Source organism: Pistacia vera, unplaced genomic scaffold (genome assembly GCF_008641045.1).
Source record: "Pistacia vera cultivar Batoury unplaced genomic scaffold, PisVer_v2 Contig60, whole genome shotgun sequence".
In the NCBI taxonomy this organism is placed as follows: Eukaryota; Viridiplantae; Streptophyta; class Magnoliopsida; order Sapindales; family Anacardiaceae; genus Pistacia; species Pistacia vera.
This window is the reverse complement of record NW_022196446.1, coordinates 439,201-466,961: the sequence shown is the minus strand read 5'-3', so window position 1 is coordinate 466,961 and position 27,761 is coordinate 439,201. Positions and strand designations below refer to the sequence as shown.

The following is a 27,761-nucleotide window of genomic DNA, read 5'->3' as shown; positions in this document are numbered from 1 at the left end:
GCACATAGAACAAATAGACTCGATTCGGAAAGACAGATAAATTACAGATTCCAATCAAACGTTATTCGCCTCTTGCATCATCATCCATCAGTCAAATTATATAATGTATACAGTATAAAATGAAAAAACCAACATGAACATCATATCAAAATAACCTATATTTTTATAAGAACATAAGTACATTTACTGGCGATTTTTTCGGAGAGACTGTAAGTGTGCAGTTAATGTTTCATAATCTGGAAGCTTTGGGTGAACATGACTAGCTTTCTCCTTAGATGGACTCTCCACACTAGAACTTGAGGTCTTCAAACTTTCAGCGGTACCTGTTGTTACCTTCTTTGGAAGAGAATATGATGGCTGTTCCTTTGCTGATGACCTCAAACTTTCCTCAGATGATGGTCTCTTAGATTCTGGAATTGGTTTATAAGCTGCTTGTTCTGCCAACCTAGTCCGCTCAGAACTTCCTAAGCGACCTGAGCTCTTGTTCTGAGATGGGGGCTTTTGTCTGGTTTCATTACTATACAAATTCCATGAAGGAGAATTCCTTTCTTCACCATAGTCCAGAGTTACCGATGCCACTGAAGTAACTGTAGTTTTCTCAGAGTTTAAAGGAGAGGCTTTTGTCCTTTGAGAAAGTCCAGTGTTTATACGAGTTTTGCTCGTCAAAGCTTGATTAGGAGTATCATCATCAGAATCACTATCATCAGTATCAAAATATCTAACCTGGTTCCTTGAGCTTGACTTTTTATTTTCTCCAATCCCAGCTTTATTATTGTATCGCTCTTTACTGCTTGCAGAAGTGTGCTGCGGTAGCTCATCATCTGAATCATCACCACGAGAACCAAAATGTGATCTAGTGCTCGGTTTTTCAGCTGCTTCTTCATTCACTTCCCTATTGTATGGATCTCGTTTGATGCCTTCAGGATTAATTGAACCCCTGACAGTTGCAGAAAGTGATTCCTTAATTGTGGAAGTATCCTTGGCTGTCTGTTTAGGTGATGAAGCATTGCCTGATGAGCTCATTATATATGGCGGACGCTTATAACCCTTATTTCTCAAACCACCAGTCAAATTTTCAAGCTTCAACTCGTTTTGACTTTCCAGACTAGACTCATTTGAAGGTTCAGTAGGTTCCATGGGTTTGGCTCGCTGTGGTATGGGAGCATTGTCCTTGACTTCTTGTCCTATTGAAAATCTTGAAGGTCGTTGAGATTGCTGGTGCTTCCCCTCATCAAATGAGTGGTTGTATGAATCATCACCCCTATCATTAAAATCCACTTGGGATGTTGCCACTCTGGGAGATGACTGACTGGTGGACACATCACCATAACCAGACTTCCTTGCCGATTCAGCATTGAGTCTGATTCCTTGGTTTCTACCAGAGTGAACTTCCACTGGTGTCACATCAAAAGATGGCTTTACCCATGGGTGGCCAGACTCCACCTCTCCCTTATCTGCAAAAGAAGAATCCATAAACCCAGGACTCTCATTGAGGGTCACCTCAGAAGTTCTGGTGAAAACATTATGTTTACTTGTATCTGTGTTCCTAACAAGCTTAGACTTATCAAGATCCTCTTCACTTTCTGAAGTTGGACCATCTGAATCATCAAAAGTTGCAGACAACACGTTATCTGGTTGTGAAGGAACTGTTGTACTAGTCATACTCTCAGAAAACACAGAATCAGAGTGGTGCTCCATTGAGAAACGGGATTGTGGAGTAGATTTCCTCCAGGGCTCATCAATATTTTCCCTATCACTCCAAGCATTCGTATTTGAAAACACATGAGTAGGCATTGTTTTACTGGGAGATGAGAAATTCAAACTATGTTCATCTCCCTTGCGCTCACCATCTAAATCAATTTTGTATTCAATCTCATCTGAATCATAATCATCAAAGACCACAGCAGCATTTTCATCAGAACTTATTTTATTAGAGTTTCTTTGAGCAACTCCTTTGTCATTAATAGCAAAAGGGTTCTCGTCAGCATCACCCCCTAAACTTGATACAACATCATGATCATCACTAAATGTGCTTGAACGAGAATGAGAGGAGGCACGGCTAGATTGCTTTCTGACCTTTATTTCTTCAAACTCATCAACACTCTTAAAATTCACATTGTCTTGTAATTTATTCATTAATTCTACCTCCGAATTGCTAGACTGTTTCTCTAAGCTAACTTGACCTAAAAGGTCACTCTGCTCAATTTCAGATGAGTTTTTTCGAGAATATCGATCAGCCATTTGGAGATTATTCACCAATGGGTTACCATCAACAGAGGCTGCACTGGACTTCAATGAAGCAGATTGGCTAGATTTATTGATGCTCTTGAAACTGTCTTTGTGAAATTTATCAGCAATTCCTGCCATATCATCTTGCTGATTGCTGGGCATTTGTTCATAATCTGCCCTAGAATTTCTTCTATCAAGGGCATTATTTATGGGACCTTTTGCATGATGTTCACTAGTTGAGTGATAAAATGTTCGAGGCTCTTTATCTCTTTGTGACTCTGCTGAGTAGTGCCATGAGTCATGCCCACGGCTTGAAAGTTCTGCAGCTGCTCTGGCAGCCATACTTGCTCTTTCTGCAGATTCAGCAGCTGCCTGTGCAGCAGCAGTAGCGTCCTTGAATTCCATATTCCAATTTTGGCTACCAGGGGAAAAAATATTTCCATTTCCAGAATACGGCTGCCTAAATTCCATCCCTTGATTACTAGATCCTGTTACTTAGAAAAGACCATAGTTAATGATTATGGACAAGAAAATGGATAAATTTAAACATGGCGTATTAAAAAAGTACTTCACTAACCTGTAGGCCTCAGTTCCGGATGAGAAGCAGCAGACCACTTTGCCTTAGTGGCATCACTATCTGTATGGTAATGGGAGTGACCCGATGACCTTGCATTGTACTCTTGAAAGTTTCCAGGCACGTCATGATTTTCATTGCTCTTAGGTGGAACATGGACATTTGAGGGTCCTTTTTCATCATGACTATGTGGAGCTTGAACATAAGGATCCATTGGCATTTTACTGACCTTGTCAAAAGTATTTGGCCCATTCTGCTCAAATAAATTCATTCAAGAAGGATACTTGTTAAGAAACAAATATATGCATTAAAATCAAAATATGGCCACTTTGCAATTTAATGTTCACTAACTCTAGAGGTCTCCTCAAAACTAATGTCAAGCAATAAAGACGTGGACTGAATTTATTTTTACCAGCAAGTCTTCAGCAGGTTTTGAATCTTTCTCTCCAAATGATTCAGGATTCCATTTAATGTTATGTTCCTCCGCAATTGCACTTAAAATTTTAATCTTCGTTGGACCATCAGGTGATTTCGCAGACAATTTCTCAACCAACTGCAAAAATAATAAGATAAAACTAATGACTAATGATAAAGTGCTGTCTTTAATAACATCTAACTAGCATACTTCTGGAAATGGCACAAATTGATTTTATTAATTTCAGCTATCATCGAGCTATGCATCCTGTGAAAACTTACCAGGCGACTTACACCACAATCTGGACGTAGTTCAACAGAAGTAGCGACAAACTCTTTTCCATATTTGGCTGTAAAATGCTTACGTACATCCATGAGTTCAGGTAAGTCAGCACATCTTGGAGATGCAAACATTACACTTGAAATTGCTTCCTTCAAGTCAATGGGGCAGTTTCTGAAAAAATAAGAGGCAGGTCAAAAATTGTGAATTTCTTATGACAAATAAAACTTTATATCAAAATGGACTAGTTTGTCTGCAGCACCAAATAAATTCCCAAACAAAAGCTTAGGGGCATTTTTTTATGACAAATCCTGCCAGTACACCCCAAAGATAAATCTCTCATCTCATAGCTTTCCAAGTCAACTTTATGCCAGATATCTAAATTTAGAGAGTATAACTTAATTCTCCATTTGAAAGAGTAAAGCTGAATAATGCGGGTGTACATCTGTGAGAATGGTCAGTCACATGATCACATTACACATGAAGTTTTCCTTTGCATCAGACATGAACCATACCATTCAGCTCCAATGTCAAATATGCAACCTCTTCTATTTGTTCAAAATTCAGCAAATATGGTACAATTTCTCCCTGACCCATATGTGTTTGTATGTGAAAATTAACATTGAACAACAAAAAATCAGACACTATTACATACTTCTGTGACTCAATGATCGGCAAGCGGGCCACAATAAGTTCACAGTAAATCTCAAGGAGATCATATGCTGCCATTGTTTTCTCTTCTCTCACCACATGTTCTACCTGAGACACAAAATTGGATAAAAAAAAATATCAGCCAAATAGTCAGTACTCTTTATCTGACCACCAAGAACATATTAACAAAGACAACCAATAAAAAGCCAAAGAATGATATTCAAATTTCCTCATCACAGTAAAGAAACAGTGTCTAAGCCTCATAAAAGCAAATGATATGTGATGCATTCACTTGCTTCAAGTTAAAACCAAAACTGAATGCTCGTAACAGGATTATAGACTAATTGGCCCAATTATTGGAATAATCAACCAAAACAAGAAAAAAAAAGACAATTAATTGTATTAAAAATCCATTTGAATAAATAAACCAAACACTTAATGAGATTAAAAGAAAGATCCAAAAATAATAATAAGGAATAAGTACCCGAATTCTGGCAGTCTGGTCCTGGCCAGACTCCAGCAATTGAGCCAATTCTCTCTTCAGCTGCTTCACCTGCGCTCCTCTTTTATTCTTCAATAGCCTTATACGTGATGCCGCAAGCTTCAAAGCTGTTTTGCTGCATAACCAAATCAAAATTTATCAAAAAAAAAAAATCGAAAATCAAGCTATTATCACACAGAAGTCCCAAATTCATGAATCGAACAGGAGAATTTGAATTTCCTATTAAACCCGATAAATGAACAATAGAATTACCATTTGGCAGGCTTGAAACTCCGGTGAAGCATTGCGCTTCACAACAAACTAACGCAAAAATTCCGATCACTCTCTTCGCTAATACTTGAAGTATGAGGTAACCGTGAAGAAAAAGTCTTGAGCTTTCTATTTCGTGAAAGAAAAATAAAAATCTAATATGAAGATGTGATATAGATTTGTCCGATTGAGTGATCGATAAAAATAAAATAAAAAGGGATCTTACAAGCGAAGTAATGGTTAAATCATGTGATGTAATTTAACATTATCCAGGAAACCCACGAATCCAATTCCAAAATAGGAAGAGGGACTTATTTACATTAACATTGTAAAACGGGTATAAGTCAAAGTCTGATTCGTGAAGCTACATGGACATAAATTAATTAATTAAATCATAGACTGACTTTTCGATACATTGTGATGACTAAATTACCCCCTTCCTTCCTTCCGTCTTTGTCCTTTTCGTTGTCTCTGCTTTCTGTCTTGCGGTTATTGGTCAGCCCTGTCGACACGTGTGGTCTACGATTGGAAGTTTCTATCCACCTGTCATTTTAAACATTAAAATCGTGCCTCCTTGTAATAGTTACAGCGGCAGTATATTTATATTGTCAATTTCATACCCATAGTTTCATAGAGTAACGACATCTACCGATACTTGGGTGAATCTACGTTTCCTACCTCTAGTTTCACAAATTTTATATTCTCACCCTTAAATTAATAATGTTAGTAATTTTTGGATTCTAACACAGTATATAAACTACTATTACCATGTTGCCCTTAACAAATAAATTATTTTTTTAACCTTCAAATTAATAGAATTAGAAAAAATCATCTTACTTTCAAATATTTTTCAATAACACTATTTTCTTCAATTCTTATAAAAAAAACCGAAACCCTAAGGAGAGGTGGACAACGACTGATGGGCTAACAAGGTCAGGTTGGTGGGTGGTTTTGGAGAGTAGATGTCGAAGAAGTGATAGGTGGTGACGAGGGTTATTTCCAATGTTAGGATTGACTGGAAAAAGCTTGAGAAGTCACAGACAAAGGTGGTAGTGGCCGATGATTGACAAAGTAAACAAGTGAGGTGTCATAGAGGTTTTGGTCTAAGGACTGAGGGAGGAAGATGGTGGTGTTGAGGAAGGCCAACGACATCAGGTATAGGCCGAAAATAGTTGTCGCGCGTGGTGGAGTTGGGTGGCAAGAATCGGCAAAAATTAGTCAAATCAAGGGCTATCAAAGTTGTGAAACACTTGGAAAATGATAAGCTGATTATTTTTGTTAGTTTTGATAGAGAAAATTGACCAAAATCAGCTCCAACCTGTCACCACCACCGCTGGTGGCGATAGTGACACTTTGTCAATTTTGAGATATGAAAGGTTATTTTAAAATGTTAATTTTTATTTCAAATTTAACGCGGTATAAATGATTAATTTACTCTTTGGCCATTATGTTAAATAATTTTTTGTTAATTTAAAGGTGAGATTCTAGAATTTATGAGACCATGGGTGGGGACTTGTAAATCTGCCAAACCTTGGTCGAGAACATGTCCTTTATAAGACATTTTTAATTTAGGTGACCGTAAATAACTGAGGTCCACATATTTTTATTCTCATTCTCGTCTCTATTTTTATTCCTGTGCATCCTATAAAATAATTGTTATAAAAAGACCATAGTTAATGATATGGACAAGAAAATGGATAAATTTAAACATGGTGTACTAGAAAAGTAATTCACTAACCTGTAGGCCTCGGTTCTGATGAGAAGCAGCAGACCACTTTGCCTTAGTGGCATCACTATCTGTTATGGTAATGGGAGTGACCCGATGACCTTGCATTGTACTCTTGAAAGTTTCCAGGCACGTCATGATTTTCATTGCTCTTAGGTGGAACATGGACATTTGAGGGTCCTTTTTCATCATGACTATGTGGAGCTTGAACATAAGGTCCATTGGCATTTACTGACCTTGTCAAAAGTATTTGGCCCATTCTGCTCAAATAAATTCATTCAAGAAGGATACTTGTTAAGAAACAAATATATGCATTAAAATCAAAATATGGCCACTTTGCAATTTAATGTTCACTAACTCTAGAGGTCTCCTCAAAACTAATGTCAAGCAATAAAGACGTGGACTATTATTTTACCAGCAAGTCTTCAGCAGGTTTTGAATCTTTCTCTCCAAATGATTCAGGATTCCATTTAATGTTATGTTCCTCCGCAATTGCACTTAAAATTTTAATCTTCGTTGGACCATCAGTGATTTCGCAGACAATTTCTCAACCAACTGCAAAATAAATAAGATAAAACTAATGACTATGATAAGTGCTGTCTTTATAACATCTAACTAGCATACTTCTGGAAAGGCACAAATTGATTTTATTAATTTCAGCTATCACGCTATGCATCCTGGAAACTTACCAGGCGACTTACACCACAATCTGGACGTAGTTCAACGCAGTAGCGACAAACTCTTTTCCATATTTGGCTGTAAAATGCTTACGTACATCCATGAGTTCAGGTAAGTCAGCACATCTTGGAGATGCAAACATTACACTTGAAATTGCTTCCTTCGTCAATGGGGCAGTTTCTGAAAAAATAAGAGGCAGGTCAAAAATTGTGAATTTCTTATGACAAATAAAACTTTACATCAAAATGGAATGGACTAGTTTGTCTGCAGCACCAAATAAATTCCAAACAAAAGCTTAGGGGCATTTTTTTATGACAAATCCTGCCAGTACACCCCAAAGATAAGTCTCTCATTCATAGCTTTCCAAGTCAACTTATGCCAGATATCTAAATTTAGAGAGTATATCTTAATTCTCCATTTGAAAGAGTAAAGCTGAATAATACGGGTGTACATCTGTGAGAATGGTCAGTCACATGATCATTACACATGAAGTTTTCCTTTGCATCAGACATGAACCATACCATTCAGCTCCAATGTCAATATGCACCTCTTCTATTTGTTCAAATTTCATAATCTGGAAGCTTTGGGTGAACATGACTAGCTTTCTCCTTAGATGGACTCTCCACACTAGAACTTGAGGTCTTCAAACTTTCAGCGGTACCTGTTGTTACCTTCTTTGGAAGAGAATATGATGGCTGTTCCTTTGCTGATGACCTCAAACTTTCCTCAGATGATGTTCTCTTTGATTCTGGAATTGGTTTATAAGCTTCTTGTTCTGCCAACCTAGTCCGCTCAGAACTTCCTAAGCGACCTGAGCTCTTGTTCTGAGATGGGGGCTTTTGTCTGGTTTCATTACTATACAAATTCCATGAAGGAGAATTCCTTTCTTCACCATAGTCCAGAGTTACCGATGCCACTGAAGTAACTGTAGTTTTCTCAGAGTTTAAAGGAGAGGCTTTTGTCCTTTGAGAAAGTCCAGTGTTTATACGAGTTTTGCTCGTCAAAGCTTGATTAGGAGTATCATCATCAGAATCACTATCATCAGTATCAAAATATCTAACCTGGTTCCTTGAGCTTGACTTTTTATTTTCTCCAATCCCAGCTTTATTATTGTATCGCTCTTTACTGCTTGCAGAAGTGTGCTGCGGTAGCTCATCATCTGAATCATCACCACGAGAACCAAAATGTGATCTAGTGCTCGGTTTTTCAGCTGCTTCTTCATTCACTTCCCTATTGTATGGATCTCGTTTGATGCCTTCAGGATTAATTGAACCCCTGACAGTTGCAGAAAGTGATTCCTTAATTGTGGAAGTATCCTTGGCTGTCTGTTTAGGTGATGAAGCATTGCCTGATGAGCTCATTATATATGGCGGACGCTTATAACCCTTATTTCTCAAACCACCAGTCAAATTTTCAAGCTTCAACTCGTTTTGACTTTCCAGACTAGACTCATTTGAAGGTTCAGTAGGTTCCATGGGTTTGGCTCGCTGTGGTATGGGAGCATTGTCCTTGACTTCTTGTCCTATTGAAAATCTTGAAGGTCGTTGAGATTGCTGGTGCTTCCCCTCATCAAATGAGTGGTTGTATGAATCATCACCCCTATCATTAAAATCCACTTGGGATGTTGCCACTCTGGGAGATGACTGACTGGTGGACACATCACCATAACCAGACTTCCTTGCCGATTCAGCATTGAGTCTGATTCCTTGGTTTCTACCAGAGTGAACTTCCACTGGTGTCACATCAAAAGATGGCTTTACCCATGGGTGGCCAGACTCCACCTCTCCCTTATCTGCAAAAGAAGAATCCATAAACCCAGGACTCTCATTGAGGGTCACCTCAGAAGTTCTGGTGAAAACATTATGTTTACTTGTATCTGTGTTCCTAACAAGCTTAGACTTATCAAGATCCTCTTCACTTTCTGAAGTTGGACCATCTGAATCATCAAAAGTTGCAGACAACACGTTATCTGGTTGTGAAGGAACTGTTGTACTAGTCATACTCTCAGAAAACACAGAATCAGAGTGGTGCTCCATTGAGAAACGGGATTGTGGAGTAGATTTCCTCCAGGGCTCATCAATATTTTCCCTATCACTCCAAGCATTCGTATTTGAAAACACATGAGTAGGCATTGTTTTACTGGGAGATGAGAAATTCAAACTATGTTCATCTCCCTTGCGCTCACCATCTAAATCAATTTTGTATTCAATCTCATCTGAATCATAATCATCAAAGACCACAGCAGCATTTTCATCAGAACTTATTTTATTAGAGTTTCTTTGAGCAACTCCTTTGTCATTAATAGCAAAAGGGTTCTCGTCAGCATCACCCCCTAAACTTGATACAACATCATGATCATCACTAAATGTGCTTGAACGAGAATGAGAGGAGGCACGGCTAGATTGCTTTCTGACCTTTATTTCTTCAAACTCATCAACACTCTTAAAATTCACATTGTCTTGTAATTTATTCATTAATTCTACCTCCGAATTGCTAGACTGTTTCTCTAAGCTAACTTGACCTAAAAGGTCACTCTGCTCAATTTCAGATGAGTTTTTTCGAGAATATCGATCAGCCATTTGGAGATTATTCACCAATGGGTTACCATCAACAGAGGCTGCACTGGACTTCAATGAAGCAGATTGGCTAGATTTATTGATGCTCTTGAAACTGTCTTTGTGAAATTTATCAGCAATTCCTGCCATATCATCTTGCTGATTGCTGGGCATTTGTTCATAATCTGCCCTAGAATTTCTTCTATCAAGGGCATTATTTATGGGACCTTTTGCATGATGTTCACTAGTTGAGTGATAAAATGTTCGAGGCTCTTTATCTCTTTGTGACTCTGCTGAGTAGTGCCATGAGTCATGCCCACGGCTTGAAAGTTCTGCAGCTGCTCTGGCAGCCATACTTGCTCTTTCTGCAGATTCAGCAGCTGCCTGTGCAGCAGCAGTAGCGTCCTTGAATTCCATATTCCAATTTTGGCTACCAGGGGAAAAAATATTTCCATTTCCAGAATACGGCTGCCTAAATTCCATCCCTTGATTACTAGATCCTGTTACTTAGAAAAGACCATAGTTAATGATTATGGACAAGAAAATGGATAAATTTAAACATGGCGTATTAAAAAAGTACTTCACTAACCTGTAGGCCTCAGTTCCGGATGAGAAGCAGCAGACCACTTTGCCTTAGTGGCATCACTATCTGTATGGTAATGGGAGTGACCCGATGACCTTGCATTGTACTCTTGAAAGTTTCCAGGCACGTCATGATTTTCATTGCTCTTAGGTGGAACATGGACATTTGAGGGTCCTTTTTCATCATGACTATGTGGAGCTTGAACATAAGGATCCATTGGCATTTTACTGACCTTGTCAAAAGTATTTGGCCCATTCTGCTCAAATAAATTCATTCAAGAAGGATACTTGTTAAGAAACAAATATATGCATTAAAATCAAAATATGGCCACTTTGCAATTTAATGTTCACTAACTCTAGAGGTCTCCTCAAAACTAATGTCAAGCAATAAAGACGTGGACTGAATTTATTTTTACCAGCAAGTCTTCAGCAGGTTTTGAATCTTTCTCTCCAAATGATTCAGGATTCCATTTAATGTTATGTTCCTCCGCAATTGCACTTAAAATTTTAATCTTCGTTGGACCATCAGGTGATTTCGCAGACAATTTCTCAACCAACTGCAAAAATAATAAGATAAAACTAATGACTAATGATAAAGTGCTGTCTTTAATAACATCTAACTAGCATACTTCTGGAAATGGCACAAATTGATTTTATTAATTTCAGCTATCATCGAGCTATGCATCCTGTGAAAACTTACCAGGCGACTTACACCACAATCTGGACGTAGTTCAACAGAAGTAGCGACAAACTCTTTTCCATATTTGGCTGTAAAATGCTTACGTACATCCATGAGTTCAGGTAAGTCAGCACATCTTGGAGATGCAAACATTACACTTGAAATTGCTTCCTTCAAGTCAATGGGGCAGTTTCTGAAAAAATAAGAGGCAGGTCAAAAATTGTGAATTTCTTATGACAAATAAAACTTTATATCAAAATGGACTAGTTTGTCTGCAGCACCAAATAAATTCCCAAACAAAAGCTTAGGGGCATTTTTTTATGACAAATCCTGCCAGTACACCCCAAAGATAAATCTCTCATCTCATAGCTTTCCAAGTCAACTTTATGCCAGATATCTAAATTTAGAGAGTATAACTTAATTCTCCATTTGAAAGAGTAAAGCTGAATAATGCGGGTGTACATCTGTGAGAATGGTCAGTCACATGATCACATTACACATGAAGTTTTCCTTTGCATCAGACATGAACCATACCATTCAGCTCCAATGTCAAATATGCAACCTCTTCTATTTGTTCAAAATTCAGCAAATATGGTACAATTTCTCCCTGACCCATATGTGTTTGTATGTGAAAATTAACATTGAACAACAAAAAATCAGACACTATTACATACTTCTGTGACTCAATGATCGGCAAGCGGGCCACAATAAGTTCACAGTAAATCTCAAGGAGATCATATGCTGCCATTGTTTTCTCTTCTCTCACCACATGTTCTACCTGAGACACAAAATTGGATAAAAAAAAATATCAGCCAAATAGTCAGTACTCTTTATCTGACCACCAAGAACATATTAACAAAGACAACCAATAAAAAGCCAAAGAATTATATTCAAATTTCCTCATCACAGTAAAGAAACAGTGTCTAAGCCTCATAAAAGCAAATGATATGTGATGCATTCACTTGCTTCAAGTTAAAACCAAAACTGAATTCTCGTAACAGGATTATAGACTAATTGGCCCAATTATTGGAATAATCAACCAAAACAAGAAAAAAAAAGACAATTAATTGTATTAAAAATCCATTTGAATAAATAAACCAAACACTTAATGAGATTAAAAGAAAGATCCAAAAATAATAATAAAGAATAAGTACCCGAATTCTGGCAGTCTGGTCCTGGCCAGACTCCAGCAATTGAGCCAATTCTCTCTTCAGCTGCTTCACCTGCGCTCCTCTTTTATTCTTCAATAGCCTTATACGTGATGCCGCAAGCTTCAAAGCTGTTTTGCTGCATAACCAAATCAAAATTTATCAAAAAAAAAAAATCGAAAATCAAGCTATTATCACACAGAAGTCCCAAATTCATGAATCGAACAGGAGAATTTGAATTTCCTATTAAACCCGATAAATGAACAATAGAATTACCATTTGGCAGGCTTGAAACTCCGGTGAAGCATTGCGCTTCACAACAAACTAACGCAAAAATTCCGATCACTCTCTTCGCTAATACTTGAAGTATGAGGTAACCGTGAAGAAAAAGTCTTGAGCTTTCTATTTCGTGAAAGAAAAATAAAAATCTAATATGAAGATGTGATATAGATTTGTCCGATTGAGTGATCGATAAAAATAAAATAAAAAGGGATCTTACAAGCGAAGTAATGGTTAAATCATGTGATGTAATTTAACATTATCCAGGAAACCCACGAATCCAATTCCAAAATAGGAAGAGGGACTTATTTACATTAACATTGTAAAACGGGTATAAGTCAAAGTCTGATTCGTGAAGCTACATGGACATAAATTAATTAATTAAATCATAGACTGACTTTTCGATACATTGTGATGACCAAATTACCCCCTTCCTTCCTTCCGTCTTTGTCCTCTTCGTTGTTTCTGCTTTCTGTCTTACCGTTATTGGTCGCCCCTGTCGACACGTGTGGTCTACCATTGGAAGTTTCTATCCACCTGTCATTTTAAACATTTAAATCATGTCTCCTTGTAATTGTCAAAGCGGTAGTACTATCTTGTCAATTTCATAATATAAATATATAAATAATATAGCATACCCAAGGTTTGATGAATTACAAGTTCCCACCTATAGTTTTATAAATTCTGTTCACACCCTTAAATTAACATAGTTAGTATTTTTTGGTTTTGACACAGTATATAAAGTGCTATTACCATACTACCTTTAATAAATTAATTAATAAATTACTTTTAACCCCCAAATTAGTAGAATTAGAAAAATCATCTTACTTTCAAATATTTTTCAGCAATACGCTCTTCTTCAATTTTTATTAAAAAATGAAACCCTAACGAGAGGTGTGAAAGATGGAATGCATGGAGAATGATGCATATGATACTATAACATATATATTCCTATTTTGCCCAAAAAAAAAAAAATCAAATTGAAAACAAGTAAGGTATAACTTGTTACCTTAAGTCTTTAGCAACCTTGGAGACTTTAAATTTCAAGAGAAATTAAACAAAAGAATATCCACACTAAGGTAAAAGAAGAATTAGGCCAAGAAAGACATTTAGGGTTCCTAGAAATTTTGATCTCTATCTCAAAATTGATATATCATTTTCTTTATATATGTAGCTTTGTAAATAATTCAATAATTGTTTTGGGCTTCCTTAAATAATTTCATAATTGATTTGAAGTTGTAAATAATTCCATAATTATTATTAAGTTGTTAAACTTCTTTAAATAATAACATTGGATTAACATTTAATCACAATTAACAATTTAACTTTTAAATTGTTTACTTAACAATTTAACTCTTAAATTGTTCATATATTTACAATTACAACCCATTGTTAAATTCAATTTAATATAAAGAAAATAATTAATTATGAATTAGAATTCCATTTAATTCCAATTAGTATTTTAACTCTTAAATTATTCATAATAACTAATATAACCTTCCATTGAATCTAATTCAATGATAATAATATAAATAATTTTATTACTCTTGATTAGTGCTAGCCAACTTTGGATAATCAACTCTTTTTGGCTATTTCTTCATTCTCCTTAGTTTTTATATGTAACCTCTTAGGTTCACTGTGGCCTAGCTGTAGGTCCAATATCATAGTTTATTCCGATATGTTTTGTCATAACTCTTTATGAACAAAACTCCCACTAATTATGGTAGGCATCTAGCAATGCTTCATAACCCCTAAGTCACAATGAAAATATACTTCAACGAACTCTTTTATAATCATAAGCGCTGTATAATCAAATCCTTCCGTTGTCTAATCCCAATTAAAAATGGATTCATGGTATGTCAAAATCCTTATTTTAATTTTATATCAAATTGACAATCAATACATATGAAATGTGTCACCATGAAACAACCTTTCAGGTAACATTTTATATATCCCAGCCGGAGATTTCCCTTTACTAATATATGTTGACATTTGTCTAGGAACTTGATATCAATCTATACCAAGTCAACAAATCCCATCTTGACTATCACTTGTCCTCACACATAATCAACACATGGCCAAATCTGCTTATTAACACATAACATGATTAGTCTCGTGTTTATACACCAAATGAACTATATGCTTTTATGCAGAATCCAACCGTGATATCTTAGGTTTAAGGATTAATAATACACTAGTACGATTTTATGATGTATCATTGACTACATTTTAAATATCCATGTGATTCATCATAAATGACCATATTCGATAAACAGTTCACTAACCGCTTATCCATTCTAATGCCCTAGTAATATAACTTTTATAATCACCCACACTAATACCATCACATGATATTCTACGAAGGCATTCAGTATGTCTACTATGTAATATTATAACATTCCCAAGGTTTGGTGAATCTACAGTTCCCACCTATAGTTTCATAAATTTTAGATTCTCACCCTTAAATTAACACCGTTAGTGATTTTTGGGTTTCAACATAGTATATAAAGTGCTATTACCATACTACCTTTAACAAATAAATTAATGAATTACTATTTAACCCCCAAATTAGTAGAATTAGAAAAATCATCTTATTTCAAATAATTTTCAACAATACGCTCATCTTCAATTTTTATTAAAAAATGAAACCCTGGGGAGAGGTGGATAGTGATTGGCAAGCTAACAAGGTCAGGTTGGTGGGTAGTTTTGGAGAGCAGATGCCGGAGAAACGATGGGTAGTGACGGGGGTTATTTCCGATGCCATGATTGACTAGAAAAAGCTTGAGAAGTCGCAGACCAAAAGGCAGTAGTGACCAGTGATTGACAGAGTAAACTGGTGAGATGTCATAGGGGTTTTGGTCTAAGGGCTGAGGGAGGAAGATGGTGGTGTCAGGGAAAGTCAATGACACCAGGTATAGACCAAGGCTATCACGTGTGATGGAGTTGGGTTGCGAAAATTGACAAAAATCGGTTGAATCGAGGGCTATCAAGGCTAGGAAATATTTAGGAAATGATAAAGTGATGATTTTTGTCGACTTTGGTGAGAAAATCGACCAGAATCAACTCCAAACAGCTACCACCGTTGTCGACAATGGTGGCACTTTGTCGATTTTGAGATATGAAAGGTTATTTTTGAAATTTTTATTTCATATTTAATGCGGTAGAAATGACCAATTTACTCTTTAACCATTACATTAAATGATTTTCTGTTAATTTAAGAGTGGAAATTTGGAATTTATGAAACTGTGGTAGGAACTTGTAAATATGCCAAACCTTGGGTGGAACCTGTCCTTTATAAGATGTTTTAAAGAGTAAACCACTTTTTTCCACCCAAGGTTTTCCTTAATAACACTTTTCCACCCAAAAAGTTTCAAAATACCACTTTTCTACCCAAAGTTAATATTTTGTTACTACACAAAGTCAATTATAGTGACAAAAATTATATCTGTCACCATCATTTGAACCTCTGGTATCTCCATTTCCCTCTACATAACCCCTCTCACTCTGGCATCTAGCTAATTTCTCCCTGATTTTTTTGTCACCATAAAGTTATGGTTTCTTGTTTTTCGTTGAGAAGTCTACACACTGATCGAGGAGGCGAGTTTACATCCCACGAATTTACCAATTTTTGTGATAAAAATGGTATACGGAGACAGTTAACAGCTGCATATACACCACAACATAATGGAGTTTTGGAACGGAAGAATAGAACAATTATGAACATGGTTAGAAGTATGCTTTCAAAAAAGAGAATTCCGAAGTCCTTCTGGCCTGAAGCAGTTAATTGGACTGTACATGTTTTGAATCGAAGTCCCACTTTTTCAATGTTAAACAAGACTCCAAAAGAAACTTAGAGTAAAATTAAGCCTCCAGTTGATTATTTTGGAGTGTTTCGATGTATTTCTCATGTCCATGTACCTGACAATAAAAGAACTAAACTCGATAATAAGCATTTCAGTTGTGTTTTATTGGGAGTTAGTGAAGAATCAAAGGCTTATAGATTGTATGATCCTGTTTCACAAAAAGTCATAATCAGTAGGGATGTTGTATTTGAGGAAGACAAGAACTGGGATTAGGATAAGAAGTATGAGGAAGTCACTACATGTGATTTAGAATGGGGTGATTGTGAAGAAGAAGTAACCGAGAATGAGGAAAGAAGTGAAACTTATTCTGATCCTGATGTAGAAGGCAATTCACTAGACAGTGCAGTTGATGCTAATGCTACAGTTACTGGGATAGGTTCTTTAATTCAGAACATAGAGAGCCCTAAAAACTCAAGTGCAACTAGAAATCAAAGAACACCTGTTTGGGTGAGAAATTATGAAACAGGAAAGGGACTTTCTGATGAAGAAAATGAAGGGGAACTTGCCATGTTTAATGCTACTGATCCCATTCATTTTAAAGAAGCTGTAAAGAGTGAAAAAAGGAGGATAGCCATGGATGTTGAAATGGAAGCAATAAACAGAAATGAGACTTGGGAATTAACAGAACTACCTAAGGGAGGAAAGACAATTGGAGTAAACTGGGTGTATAAGACTAAGTTGAATGAAAATGGCGAAATAGAAAATCACAAAGCTCGGCTTGTCGCAAAGGGATCTACACAGCAATATGGAGTAGACTATACTGAAGTTTTTGCACCTGTGGCACGAATGGAGACAACTTGTTTGGTAGTAGCACTTGCAGCTCAAAGAGGGTGGTCTATTTATCAACTAGAAATGAAATCTACCTTTCTACATGGTGAATTGAATGAAGAAGTTTTTTAGAATAGCCTTGCGGTTATGTACAGAAAGGAAGTGAGCAAAAAGTTTACAAGCTAAGAAAGCACTTTATGGACTTAAACAAGCACCCCGTGCTTGGTACAGTCATATAGAAGCTTACTTCATGAAAAAAGTCTTTGAAAAATGTGATTATGAGCACACTTTGTTCATCAAAGTCAACAAGGAAGGTAAAGTCTTGATTGTAAGCTTGTATGTGGATGATCTAGTCTTTACTGGAAATGATGAATCAATGTTTGAAGAGTTTAAACGTTCAATGAAGCATGAGTTTGATATGACTGATCTTGGCAAGATGAGGTATTTCCTTGGCCTTGAGGTGTTGCAAAAGTCTAATGGTATTTTTATTTGTCAAAAGAAATATGCTTTGGAAATACTGCACAAGTTTGGGATCGATAAGAGCAATTTTGTTTTCAATCCTATTGTTCTTGGCTGTAAACTTGGGAAAGATGAAGAATGAGTTAAAGTTGATAAGACTTACTATAAGCAGATTATAGGGAGTCTCATGTATCTCACTACTACACGACCAGACTTAATGTTTGTAGTAAGTATGATTAGTAGGCATATGGAGAATCCTACTGTATTACACATGCAGACAACAAAAAGAGTGATGCGATATCTAAGAGGAACTTTTGATTTTGGGATCTTCTATAGGAAGGGAGGAGATGATGAACTTATTGGCTATACTGACAGTGATTATGCTGGAGATTTAGAAGATCGAAAGAGCACTTCAGGTTATGTTTTCCCATTGAGTTTAGGGGCAATTTCTTGGTCATCCAAAAAACAACCTGTAGTGAGTTTATCCACCACAGAGGCAGAGTTCATCGCTGCAACCTCATGTGCATGTCAGGCAGTTTGGTTAAAAAGGGTGCTAAGAAAGCTGGATCAAAATCAAGGCAAGACATGTATTATTCAGTGTGATAGCAGCTCTGCTATCAAGCTCTCAAAGAATCCAGTGATGCATGATCGAAGCAAACACATTGATGTGCATTTTCATTTTCTTCGAGATATTACAAAGGATGGAACTGTGGAATTGATACACTGTGATACACAAGACCAGTTGGCTGACATAATGACAAAACCACTTAAGCAAAACACTTTTGTCAAGCTGCGAGAACAGTTGGGAACCTGTTCTGAAACTGATGTAAACTGAAGCTTGCAGCATTCAGTTTAAGGGAGGAAATGTTGATTTATGTTTAGTGTATTATCTAAGTGGTTACTTATAACCACGTATGTATTTTCCTTTTATGTCGGGATGTCTATTGCTTGTTGATTTAGTCTTTCTAACACGTTATAGCAGTTATGAAACGTGGGCTATTTTATTGAGTTCAGTTTTTATTTTAGTTCTCTGTAAGGCTATTTAACAGCAAAGTTTGTTATTCAATATTGAGATGATTTCCTCCAATATTCTATTTGTGCAATTTCTTTAATCTATGTTTTCTTACAAGAGGGACACATGGTTAAAAGTGTCTCCCCAATCTTAAATTCGAGTTATACTAAACGGTGGACGATTACTGTTAGGCCAAAAATCTTCCTTGGCCCAAATAGGAAAACGGGCCCGATACTGAAGAAGAAACCAAGCCCAATCCCTATATGACCCAACCGGATTAGGCCCTTTCGGTACAAGATATAGCCGACCCAAACCACGTGGGCACGAGCCTCCTAATCCCAGTCCATTTCCTAGGTCCATGGGCGAATCCAGAGCCCATAGCCCCATCAGAATACTTTCCTACTCCTGATCAATCTCCCATTCAAGGTCATCTTCCTATTCCTGATCACTTTCCTACTCAGAGTTACTCTTCTAATCAGAATCACCTTCTTATCCAGACACTGGTAAGACAGCTTACCACGGCCCTAATTCTTCTAGGGTTTGCATCAGAGTTCACACTAGGACTCCTACTTCTGCCAGGATTGGGAGACCAGACAGTCATTATATAAGCAAAGGCCAGCCCTCTCACAAGACAGATTACATTACACCTTCACACTGAAAGCTTGAGAGCTTCACATCACCGCCGTAGTCACAGTCCCCGACTAGACTTCCGGTAATCTCTACTCCCTAGCCCTCACTATATTAGCCTCTCTCAGCCTTGCTGACTTGAGCGTCGGAGTGCCTACGGCAAACACCACCCCGATGTTTCCCGTTCGCTTCACGCATGTGTTTCTCTACATGTGCAGGTGCAGCGGATCGATGGTGGCCTCAACCTCACGGGATCAGACCCCCCCTTCTGTACAGGTAGATTTTTACGTCTACAATTACCATATTTAAAAAATATATATAACGTTGGCCAACGACTTTCCTTCACGTCGGAAGCAACACCATCGGCACGTGCAAGACCAATGGCCAACGATCTACCTATTTGGGCAAGTATCGGCCGCCGAATGTTGCTAGATTGATGTCATGTGTACTTGTAGGTAGAAATAGTCATGTACTTAACGCTAATCTAGCTATCTTCGGCAGCCGGAACTTGCCCAAATTGACAAATCATTAGCAACCGATTCCGTACAAGTTAGCAGTGATGATTCAACGTGATTTTGACAATGTCATGTTGGCGGTGACAACGATAGCCTTCGCTTACCTATTTTGGTTGAAGTGGTGGGTCAAAACGTATTTTACTATTTTTATTATTAATACTATAATTTAAATCATTATTAAATTATAAAATAATTAAAATTTAAATAAATTACTTTAAGTATAAAATTGGAAAAAATAAATTAAAATAAAACATTAAAACAAGGGCAAGGAAGTAATTTTCTCATTCCCCCACCAATGGAATGTCGATTCCTCCTAAATTTGGGAGAAATTGTATTCCCCCAAAGAAATGTATAAGTAAACAAGGGAATGGACATTCCACCGCCCATTCCCTTGCCAATCAGTGAAGTAAACATGGCATGAGAGATTTTAGGTTTAATTTATAAGAAATAACTTGAAAACTTATTTATAAACATGAGAGATTAGAATAAGACTGTTCTGAAATCATATGCCAACAATTTTAAATTACTATATAAACGATGATATAATACAATAAATAAAAATTCAATTGTTAATAACAAAAATCAAAATATAAAATTGAAAGTATAATATTATTATCACAATTATAATGCTTTAATCATCATAAGTAACAATTAAAACTGATTTTAAGATTTGCGCGTGAAATGTAATTTTAAGATTTAGGTTTTTTATAAAATAATTTAATTTGTTTATACATAAATTATTACGTGTGTGTGTATATATATTTATTAATTTAAAGTTTCCATTTTTTTTATTTATTTAAAGTTTAAACACAGATGTTTCTCTAACTCTCCATTTTTAAGGTTCATTTCATTTTTATTGTTCTATTCACTTATGTTTCTACTTTTGAAGAGGAATCATCACATTTCAATTCAATGGGTAATGCTGAGCAATTAACCGTTACGTCAATGATGATAGAATTGGACGTGCTTCAGTTTATGGTTGGTGAACCTTCACATTAAGATATTGACTTTATCCCATTGCAACATCCTAAAATCTGAATTCTCTTCTACCATGATAATAGTTTTCATACATATTCTTTTTGTAGTTTAACCAAAGTTTTCCACGCGTCTGTATTACATATTTGCACGTGTTAATTTTGTAAAGAAAGATCGATTGCCAGGTGTAGAAAACGCTTACGTGTCAACTTTACTTCTTATTCTAGAAAGGGATCAATTTAAATGACTACAAAATATATTTACTAAATCAAAAGAAATATTCGACATATTGCCATGATGGTCCGACTGGTGAGGTAATTTTCTTTTTCCAGGAATTGCTGCAATTTCAAGTCTGCCACGTAACGAACAAAATGGGAGACCTTTATTTCTTTTGGTTCATACCAATGGTTTTCAAGAGGGAGGAAACTGGAAATTCCTAATACAATCATCATCCTCGCACAAATGAAAAAAAAAAAATTCCATGTTAAAAAAAGGAAGCATTAGGTTGGACTGCTGTGTTAAAAAAGGAATCATTAAGTTGAACTGCTTTATAACCTAACGAAAATAAAAAGATTAGGCTGCTATAATATTAATTCTTTATTTAAATTTATAACACAAAATTCTGTCAACGTCATCAGTGCAATGTTTAGATAAATGGCAGAATTTACAAACTAGATTAGAATGACTTAACCCAGAAGAAAAATATGAGATACCAAGAAGCATCCGGCAGCAAACAAGGTCTTCTCAAGAAAACAACTGGTCGGCATCAAAACCAACAGTATAAGGCAATTTCATTTGGGGTTGCCAACTGTTGAAAAAAAGGGCCTCCTATTTATTGTATCATTTCAGTTCCTAGATTTTGAGTAAAAATATCTCAGGGATCCACTAAAGAAGCAAGCGTTCTACTTGCTTTCTGCATTAAGATCAACAGAAAAAGCTTTCCATGGAGGAACATTGATTACTGATGAGTGATGTACGAAATCATTAGCTCTTGCTCATACAGAATAAACACTTATGCTTTAAAAGAATTCCAATTCCAGAATTCTGAATACAAATAAGAACTGATATTGATTTATTTCAAAGCTAAGTAAACAATACAATATTATAGAGGATGCCTGCACCTATATAAAATTGTGCAACAATCCATTTCCATGCAAATGAATGCATGACATAAACGATGAATGATACAGGAACCATGTTTCAACAATCTTTCTAAAATTCACTAGTTACAGCTCAAACCTTGAGTTACCTAATTGGCTCAGTAAAATGGCCATATCCATACCCTGTACCATAGTGGGCACTGCTGTGTCGTAGGGACAATCCCGAGAAAATCCGGTGTTCCCAGATTTCTGTACTTTCTTTATGCATGTCTTGAACTTCTGATGGCATTTAATGTTAGTCATACCTAAGATTACCAATAATACTAGTCAGAGAACTTGTAAAAGAAACAACAGAATCATCAGAAGTGTGATCTTTCTAGCCATAGTTCTTTGTTTTTTGATAGTATCCAGCCATAGTCATTCATCAAGTCAAGATGACGGAAAAATTGAATTCTAATGAAAAAAATAATATATCGACAATAAATGTGTGTTTGGGAGTACTTTTGCCATATGACAAACATTAAATTTCAATATTAAAAAAAAGCCTATTTTAGTCCGTCTTGTAATTTCAGCTAATATAGATAAAAATGTTTTTCATGACCAAAAAGACTTTCAAATCCTTTTTGAAGAAGAAACTTATTTGTACTTTCAGAGAAAATGCTCGGATTTAAAGAAAAAAAAGAAAAGAAAAAAGATGGGTGCTTTTCAAAACCCTCCTACAAAAGTACTCCCAAATACATTCTACAAAAAAAAAAAAAATATATATATATATATATATTTATATCGGTTGTCTATAGTCAAATGTTGAATGATTTAATCCATTGTAATCAATGTTTTTGTATACATAGTATATGAACATGATTGACAATATAATTCACCCACACTGTCACATTTCTACATTATTTGCATAACTGACAACTGCCAAGTTTTATCTATATACTTTTGGCTTAAGAGTAGAAAAAACAAAATGATCCAAAGAACTTCTGAAATGAAAGTCCAATGCTGTTTTGTTGGTCAGTTTCGACAGCTGTGAATCAACATCATCAAACGCAATTTAATTTGTTTTTCACATCTAGAAGCTATATAAAAAAAAAAAAAAAATTATTGCAGAATATAATTAACCAGCCCAATTTGAAATCACTAGTCCCTATCCTGAAAACAGCTGAAGACAATACATATTAATTGAAAGGAAGCACTTAACTGATTTAGAGGCTCATTAAAGCCACACAAGACCATGATCACGAATTGCTTAATAGCCTATGCATGTAGATGTAATAGTACCTTTTTTCTCGACGCACTCATCGTGGATCTTGCAACAAGCATCCAGATCGTCACATGGTTTCTCTCCAGGACACCCCGTCCACCCTACACCACAGTACTTCCCGTACCGAATCCCAACCGCTATAATTTATGGGAAAAAGATGTATTAGAAAATATTAGCCACAAATACATAAACAATTACAACGAAAATAAAATAAGGCTTACAATTACAATTCTGTGCAACGCAAGTTCTGCTGCATTTCACCTGTCAGCCAATAGTTCAAATTTAGATTGTGGATCCAACAAATGTGATTTTGATCTTTATTTTGTTTCCTATGTTTTCTTGGCAACCAAACTGGAAGACGGAGAATTTTGAGTTACCTGCGAATCATTTTTGGCACACTCGGATAAGACAACGGAGAAGATGAAGATGAAAGCGAATACTGCGACGACACGCGTCAGAACGGGGCGGACCGCACCACGCAGCATTCTTCCGTCCCTCAATTTACTCCAGCCAAGTGCCAAAGTCTCTCTGATATGAAACGACTGCGGATACCATATGATTTCGCGTCGCGTCCGTATTCCGTCTGTTCTGATTGGCCAACGATGGAAATGGAATTACTAAAGAGCCCTTCCTTTGGATTGGGAGTTTCGGAGCCTCTATGGACGGCCCAGATGGAATTGGACTAGGGAACAAGAAATGACACGTCTTACAATTTTAAAACAAAATTGAGGGCAAAGCGCACAAAGAATAGTGCCTCAAATTTAGGATAGGAAAGGCAATCAGTAGTTTTAATGAATAGCGTGCTTAGTGGGCTCTTAACAGAACCAAAGATGAGTTAAAGTGATTCTTTCTTTAATCTTAATTAGAATCACAGAGCAATATGACCCTGAAAGAATGTTAGTGTTATTCATCTTCTTTGCAGAAGTATCTGCAACTCCTGTGCCTGAATTTATACAAATCGAACAATGATTGTCCTCTGTTACTCTGAAGCTCTCATCCATTGAAGCGGAAGGCAAATTCAAATAAAAATGTTATAATATAAGCTACGTAAATCTACATCGACTTTGATCAAGCCAATTGTATTAAAGAGAAATAGATGATTAGTCAAGTGATTGGAGTGAAAGAGGAAACTCCTCAACAACTTGCACCCTTTATCATCAATCATGGGTAGTCGTAGCAGTTTCTGATGAAGATAAAACAACAGCAAGGTTTGTTAACGCAAGTCACTTCAAATACAAAATTATTGACGCTACCAAAGTTACCCACTGATTTCTCAGCTTCAAAAATTTTGAAGAAACAACAAAAATTGCATGTAGAGTAGCAGTGATTCAATCACGAATGGTATGCGAAGCTTACATATTCTTTTCCTTGAAAAACATTTTACCAACTAATTGACCTCAGACATAGTAACCAGTGAAAGTGAATCCCCTTCCAACAATCTCACCAGCACAAAACCATGCAAAGCACTCCAGTCCAAATAAAGCAGCAATGCCGGCATCCTCAACCTTCACATCCTGCCTGTTCTTCCATAAATTCTTCATATAATCAACTTCCTTCCAGAATGCCTCACGACGTCCAGGAATACTATCAAGTTAAAATGAGCCAGGAAGCATGTATGAGATATATGCAAATCAAAAGGCAGAGTTTCAAACACAGATACAATATAATCAGTTGTGCTTGGTATGCTAATTTCTAAACCTAGAACACTGAAGATCTTATTAAGCAAAATGTCAATAATAGTTTTACATAGCATAATAAAAAACAATTTCAGATTGACCAACAGAATCACATACTTATCATCATCCAATTCTCATGAAACACGAAGAAAAAAAAAAAAAAAAAAAAAACCCTCACATATGTGAAACTAACCTTTTTGTTCTGGAATTGATTTACATGCATGTTTTACTTCTTTTGCTCTTCCCACAAGCAAATTAGCTACAATCCTATTCACTTCATATTTCCTTGAACTTAAGTTCAAAGTCTTGTCCAAACAGACTTACTCTCTCTCTCTCTCTCTCTCTCTCTCTCTCTCTCTGTGTTTTGATAAGACACCTTTTATAAATTCCTTCAACCGGGTTTAAACACCACTTCATTACTTTAGCAAACATGTGCTAACAGAAACAAATTGGTAGGTGTTTAATATGTTGACAAAACACAGTAACACAATCCAAGCTGACTGAAGCTTTAAAATGAAGTCAAGCTATACATAACTAAGCAAAAATGACACATGCATACACATACCTCTGTGCCACAATAAAAAGCTAGAAGCAAAGAATGAAAAATTAATGCACAAAAATATTTAAACACCTAGATGAGTTCTGAATGAAATTTTATTATGAAAGTAAAAGTAAAAAGCCCACATGATAAGTATGAAATAATCAGGAACTGTACAAGCTATCACTTCTAAACATTGCCAATCAACTAAGTAAATTAAAATTAATCACGAGCTGGGCATATCACATTCTGTATATTACCAAATAGTCTTATAAAATTAAATCAGAGGAAATCATATAGCTATATCCTAATACGAATGCTGCCCATACAAATGAACCATTTCAAGATCATCAAAACTGCTGCAAGATCCACATAAAATTTACATCAAAAGCAATAAAAACAAAGGTATAGAAAAAAAAAGTACCTAGCTAGACGAGTGTAAAACAATTGTTTCGCCAACAAGTTACATTTCTCCACTGTGGGGGGCTCCTGAACATATTGCTTGTTCTGCTCCAACAACTGCTTATAATAGGCATTCCCATGCTGCGACAGAAACTTCGTCGCTTGGCATGCCTTGGATTGCAACTGTTGCAACTTCGATGCCATAAACTCCAACTTAAACCTAAAACCACACCCACAAATCAAACCATTAAAAACCAACTTTTTTAATCATAAAAACTTCATGCTTTAGATAGAGAAAAACATTCAGCGTAACCCAGTTAGGAAAAAATCAATATAAATTTCACCAAAAATAAAAAAAAGACCCACGCCGTTAATTACTCCAGAACAGCAACATTTTTATCAATTCACTTGTACAATTCATATTCATCCACACGAGACAAACTGGAGTTCTATATCAATGGAAAACTGCAATAAATACAAGCTTACTACAATAATTCAAAGATCAGGGTATCAGGTACCGGTAACAAGAACAGATCTGATAAAAACAAGACAATACAAGAGATAATGAATGAACCGCAATTGTTTCTATATGAAATTAAAAAAATTATGAATCTGATAAAAGAAATTCGATTTACCTTGGATGCTTGTTGAAGAGGAAATGTACGACGAATACGCGAAGTAACGGCTCGGCACTTCGGTCGCCGCTTGGCTTCTGAATAACGAGAGTGATGGGGCTCAAGCGTATTGGTATCAGTGGTTCTGCCTTCGGGTTTGGGGTTTTATTTGAGTGTCTTAAGTTAATTTATATTTTGACTATGGGCCAAAAATAAAGCAAGAAATATGAGGGATTAAATTGCAAACTCTGTTTTCGCAGTATCACACGAAAAGGATGATGGTTATAATTGAAGGCTAGAAGCATTTTATTGTACAATAAAATTTTTGCATAGTGATATTCTATATAATAATAAATTTTATATAGTTATAAAAGATTTAATTCTTAATTTGAGATAGTTATAAATAAAAATAAACTCTATATTATAATAAATTATAATTTTTATAATTTCCGTTTTAAGAAAAATTATCTTTACATAGTAATAATTATCAGTATATTGCAAAAAAATATATGTTATGTTAAATTAAAGGTTTAAGATGAAATAAAATATTTATCTAAAATTGTTTGAAATAATGATTTACGTTTTAGAGTTGTTACTACATCTTTTAATTTGTGGATAGATTACTCACTAGCATGAGCATCTTTTTGTTGAAACCAAATATCTCTAGTTTTTCAAGTATGTTTAGAGCTTCTTGGCACAAAACTTTTTGTATTTTCGTACTATCATCCTTATGATTATTTTCTTTATCTTCTTGTCTAATTATAGTAATGATTTCTTTTTTAGTTAAAACATATATGACTTATTACTAATTTGGATGATTGAGAAAGACATTAATATCTATTCAATTAGTGTAATGAAGTTGTCGAATCTAATCACTAAATTCTATAATGACTCTTTGATTCTCCTCATCCACTTTATTTGTAACTTGTAATTCATCAACATTAAGGATCTTAATTTAGTAATGATTAAAACAATTGACAATATTATATGACTTCACATCAATTTGTTGCATGATTTTGTAATGATTAAAACAATTGGCAATATTATGTGGCTTCACATCAATTTGCTGCATAATTTTGTAATGATTAAAACAATTGACAATAGTTTGTGGCTTCACATCAATTTGACCAGCAACTGCATTTACAATTCCATCAAAGACACTTATCTTTGTTGGTTTCAAGATACGGTCTTCTATCCGTTTCAAAAGTAGGCAATTGAAACACTGAATTGAAATCTTAATAGTATTAAAACATCAATTGAAATCCTAATATTGTACTACTAAAACATGAATTAAAAAAAAAAAAAAATGTTACCACATCTCTATTAAGTTATAACATCCTCATAGTAATAAAATAAATTAATCCTACAATTATGACTATAGAGAAGTTTTACTGTATTGTTT

General features: G+C 35.6%; 3 protein-coding genes across 6 annotated transcripts; all 3 read right to left on the bottom strand.

Annotated features, from left to right (window-relative positions):
• Positions 1-94: 94 nt before the first annotated feature.
• Positions 95-12,799, bottom strand: LOC116110317. Of its 4 annotated transcripts, none has more exons than XM_031396545.1 (8): positions 12,544-12,799; positions 12,274-12,406; positions 11,794-11,897; positions 11,141-11,312; positions 10,857-10,997; positions 10,448-10,697; positions 7,878-10,361; positions 95-236 (listed from the first exon to the last, which is right to left on the bottom strand). In XM_031396545.1, the coding sequence occupies exons 1-8, from the start codon at positions 12,573-12,575 to the stop codon at positions 184-186; spliced, it is 3,369 nt and encodes a 1,122-aa protein (XP_031252405.1). In that variant the 5' UTR covers positions 12,576-12,799; the 3' UTR covers positions 95-183. The 4 variants fall into 4 exon arrangements, with proteins under 4 accessions (XP_031252405.1, XP_031252407.1, XP_031252404.1 ...); XM_031396547.1 differs by having other exon boundaries at positions 7,878-10,358; XM_031396544.1 differs by lacking the exons at positions 7,878-10,361; positions 10,448-10,697; positions 10,857-10,997; ... (2 more) ...; positions 12,274-12,406; positions 12,544-12,799 and adding exons at positions 2,807-3,056; positions 3,216-3,356; positions 3,500-3,671; ... (1 more) ...; positions 4,633-4,765; positions 4,903-5,155 and having other exon boundaries at positions 95-2,720.
• Positions 12,800-21,807: 9,008 nt separating this feature from the next.
• On the bottom strand, positions 21,808-24,063 carry LOC116110315 (probable phospholipase A2 homolog 1). The gene is made up of 4 exons (XM_031396542.1): positions 23,507-24,063; positions 23,351-23,390; positions 23,147-23,266; positions 21,808-22,170 (listed from the first exon to the last, which is right to left on the bottom strand). The coding sequence occupies exons 1-4, from the start codon at positions 23,612-23,614 to the stop codon at positions 21,992-21,994; spliced, it is 447 nt and encodes a 148-aa protein (XP_031252402.1). The 5' UTR covers positions 23,615-24,063; the 3' UTR covers positions 21,808-21,991.
• An 83-nt stretch (positions 24,064-24,146) lies between these two features.
• On the bottom strand, positions 24,147-26,534 carry LOC116110316. Its single transcript, XM_031396543.1, has 3 exons — positions 26,381-26,534; positions 25,768-25,965; positions 24,147-24,713 (listed from the first exon to the last, which is right to left on the bottom strand). The coding sequence occupies exons 2-3, from the start codon at positions 25,947-25,949 to the stop codon at positions 24,527-24,529; spliced, it is 369 nt and encodes a 122-aa protein (XP_031252403.1). The 5' UTR covers positions 25,950-25,965; positions 26,381-26,534; the 3' UTR covers positions 24,147-24,526.
• Between the last annotated feature and the right edge of the window lie 1,227 nt (positions 26,535-27,761).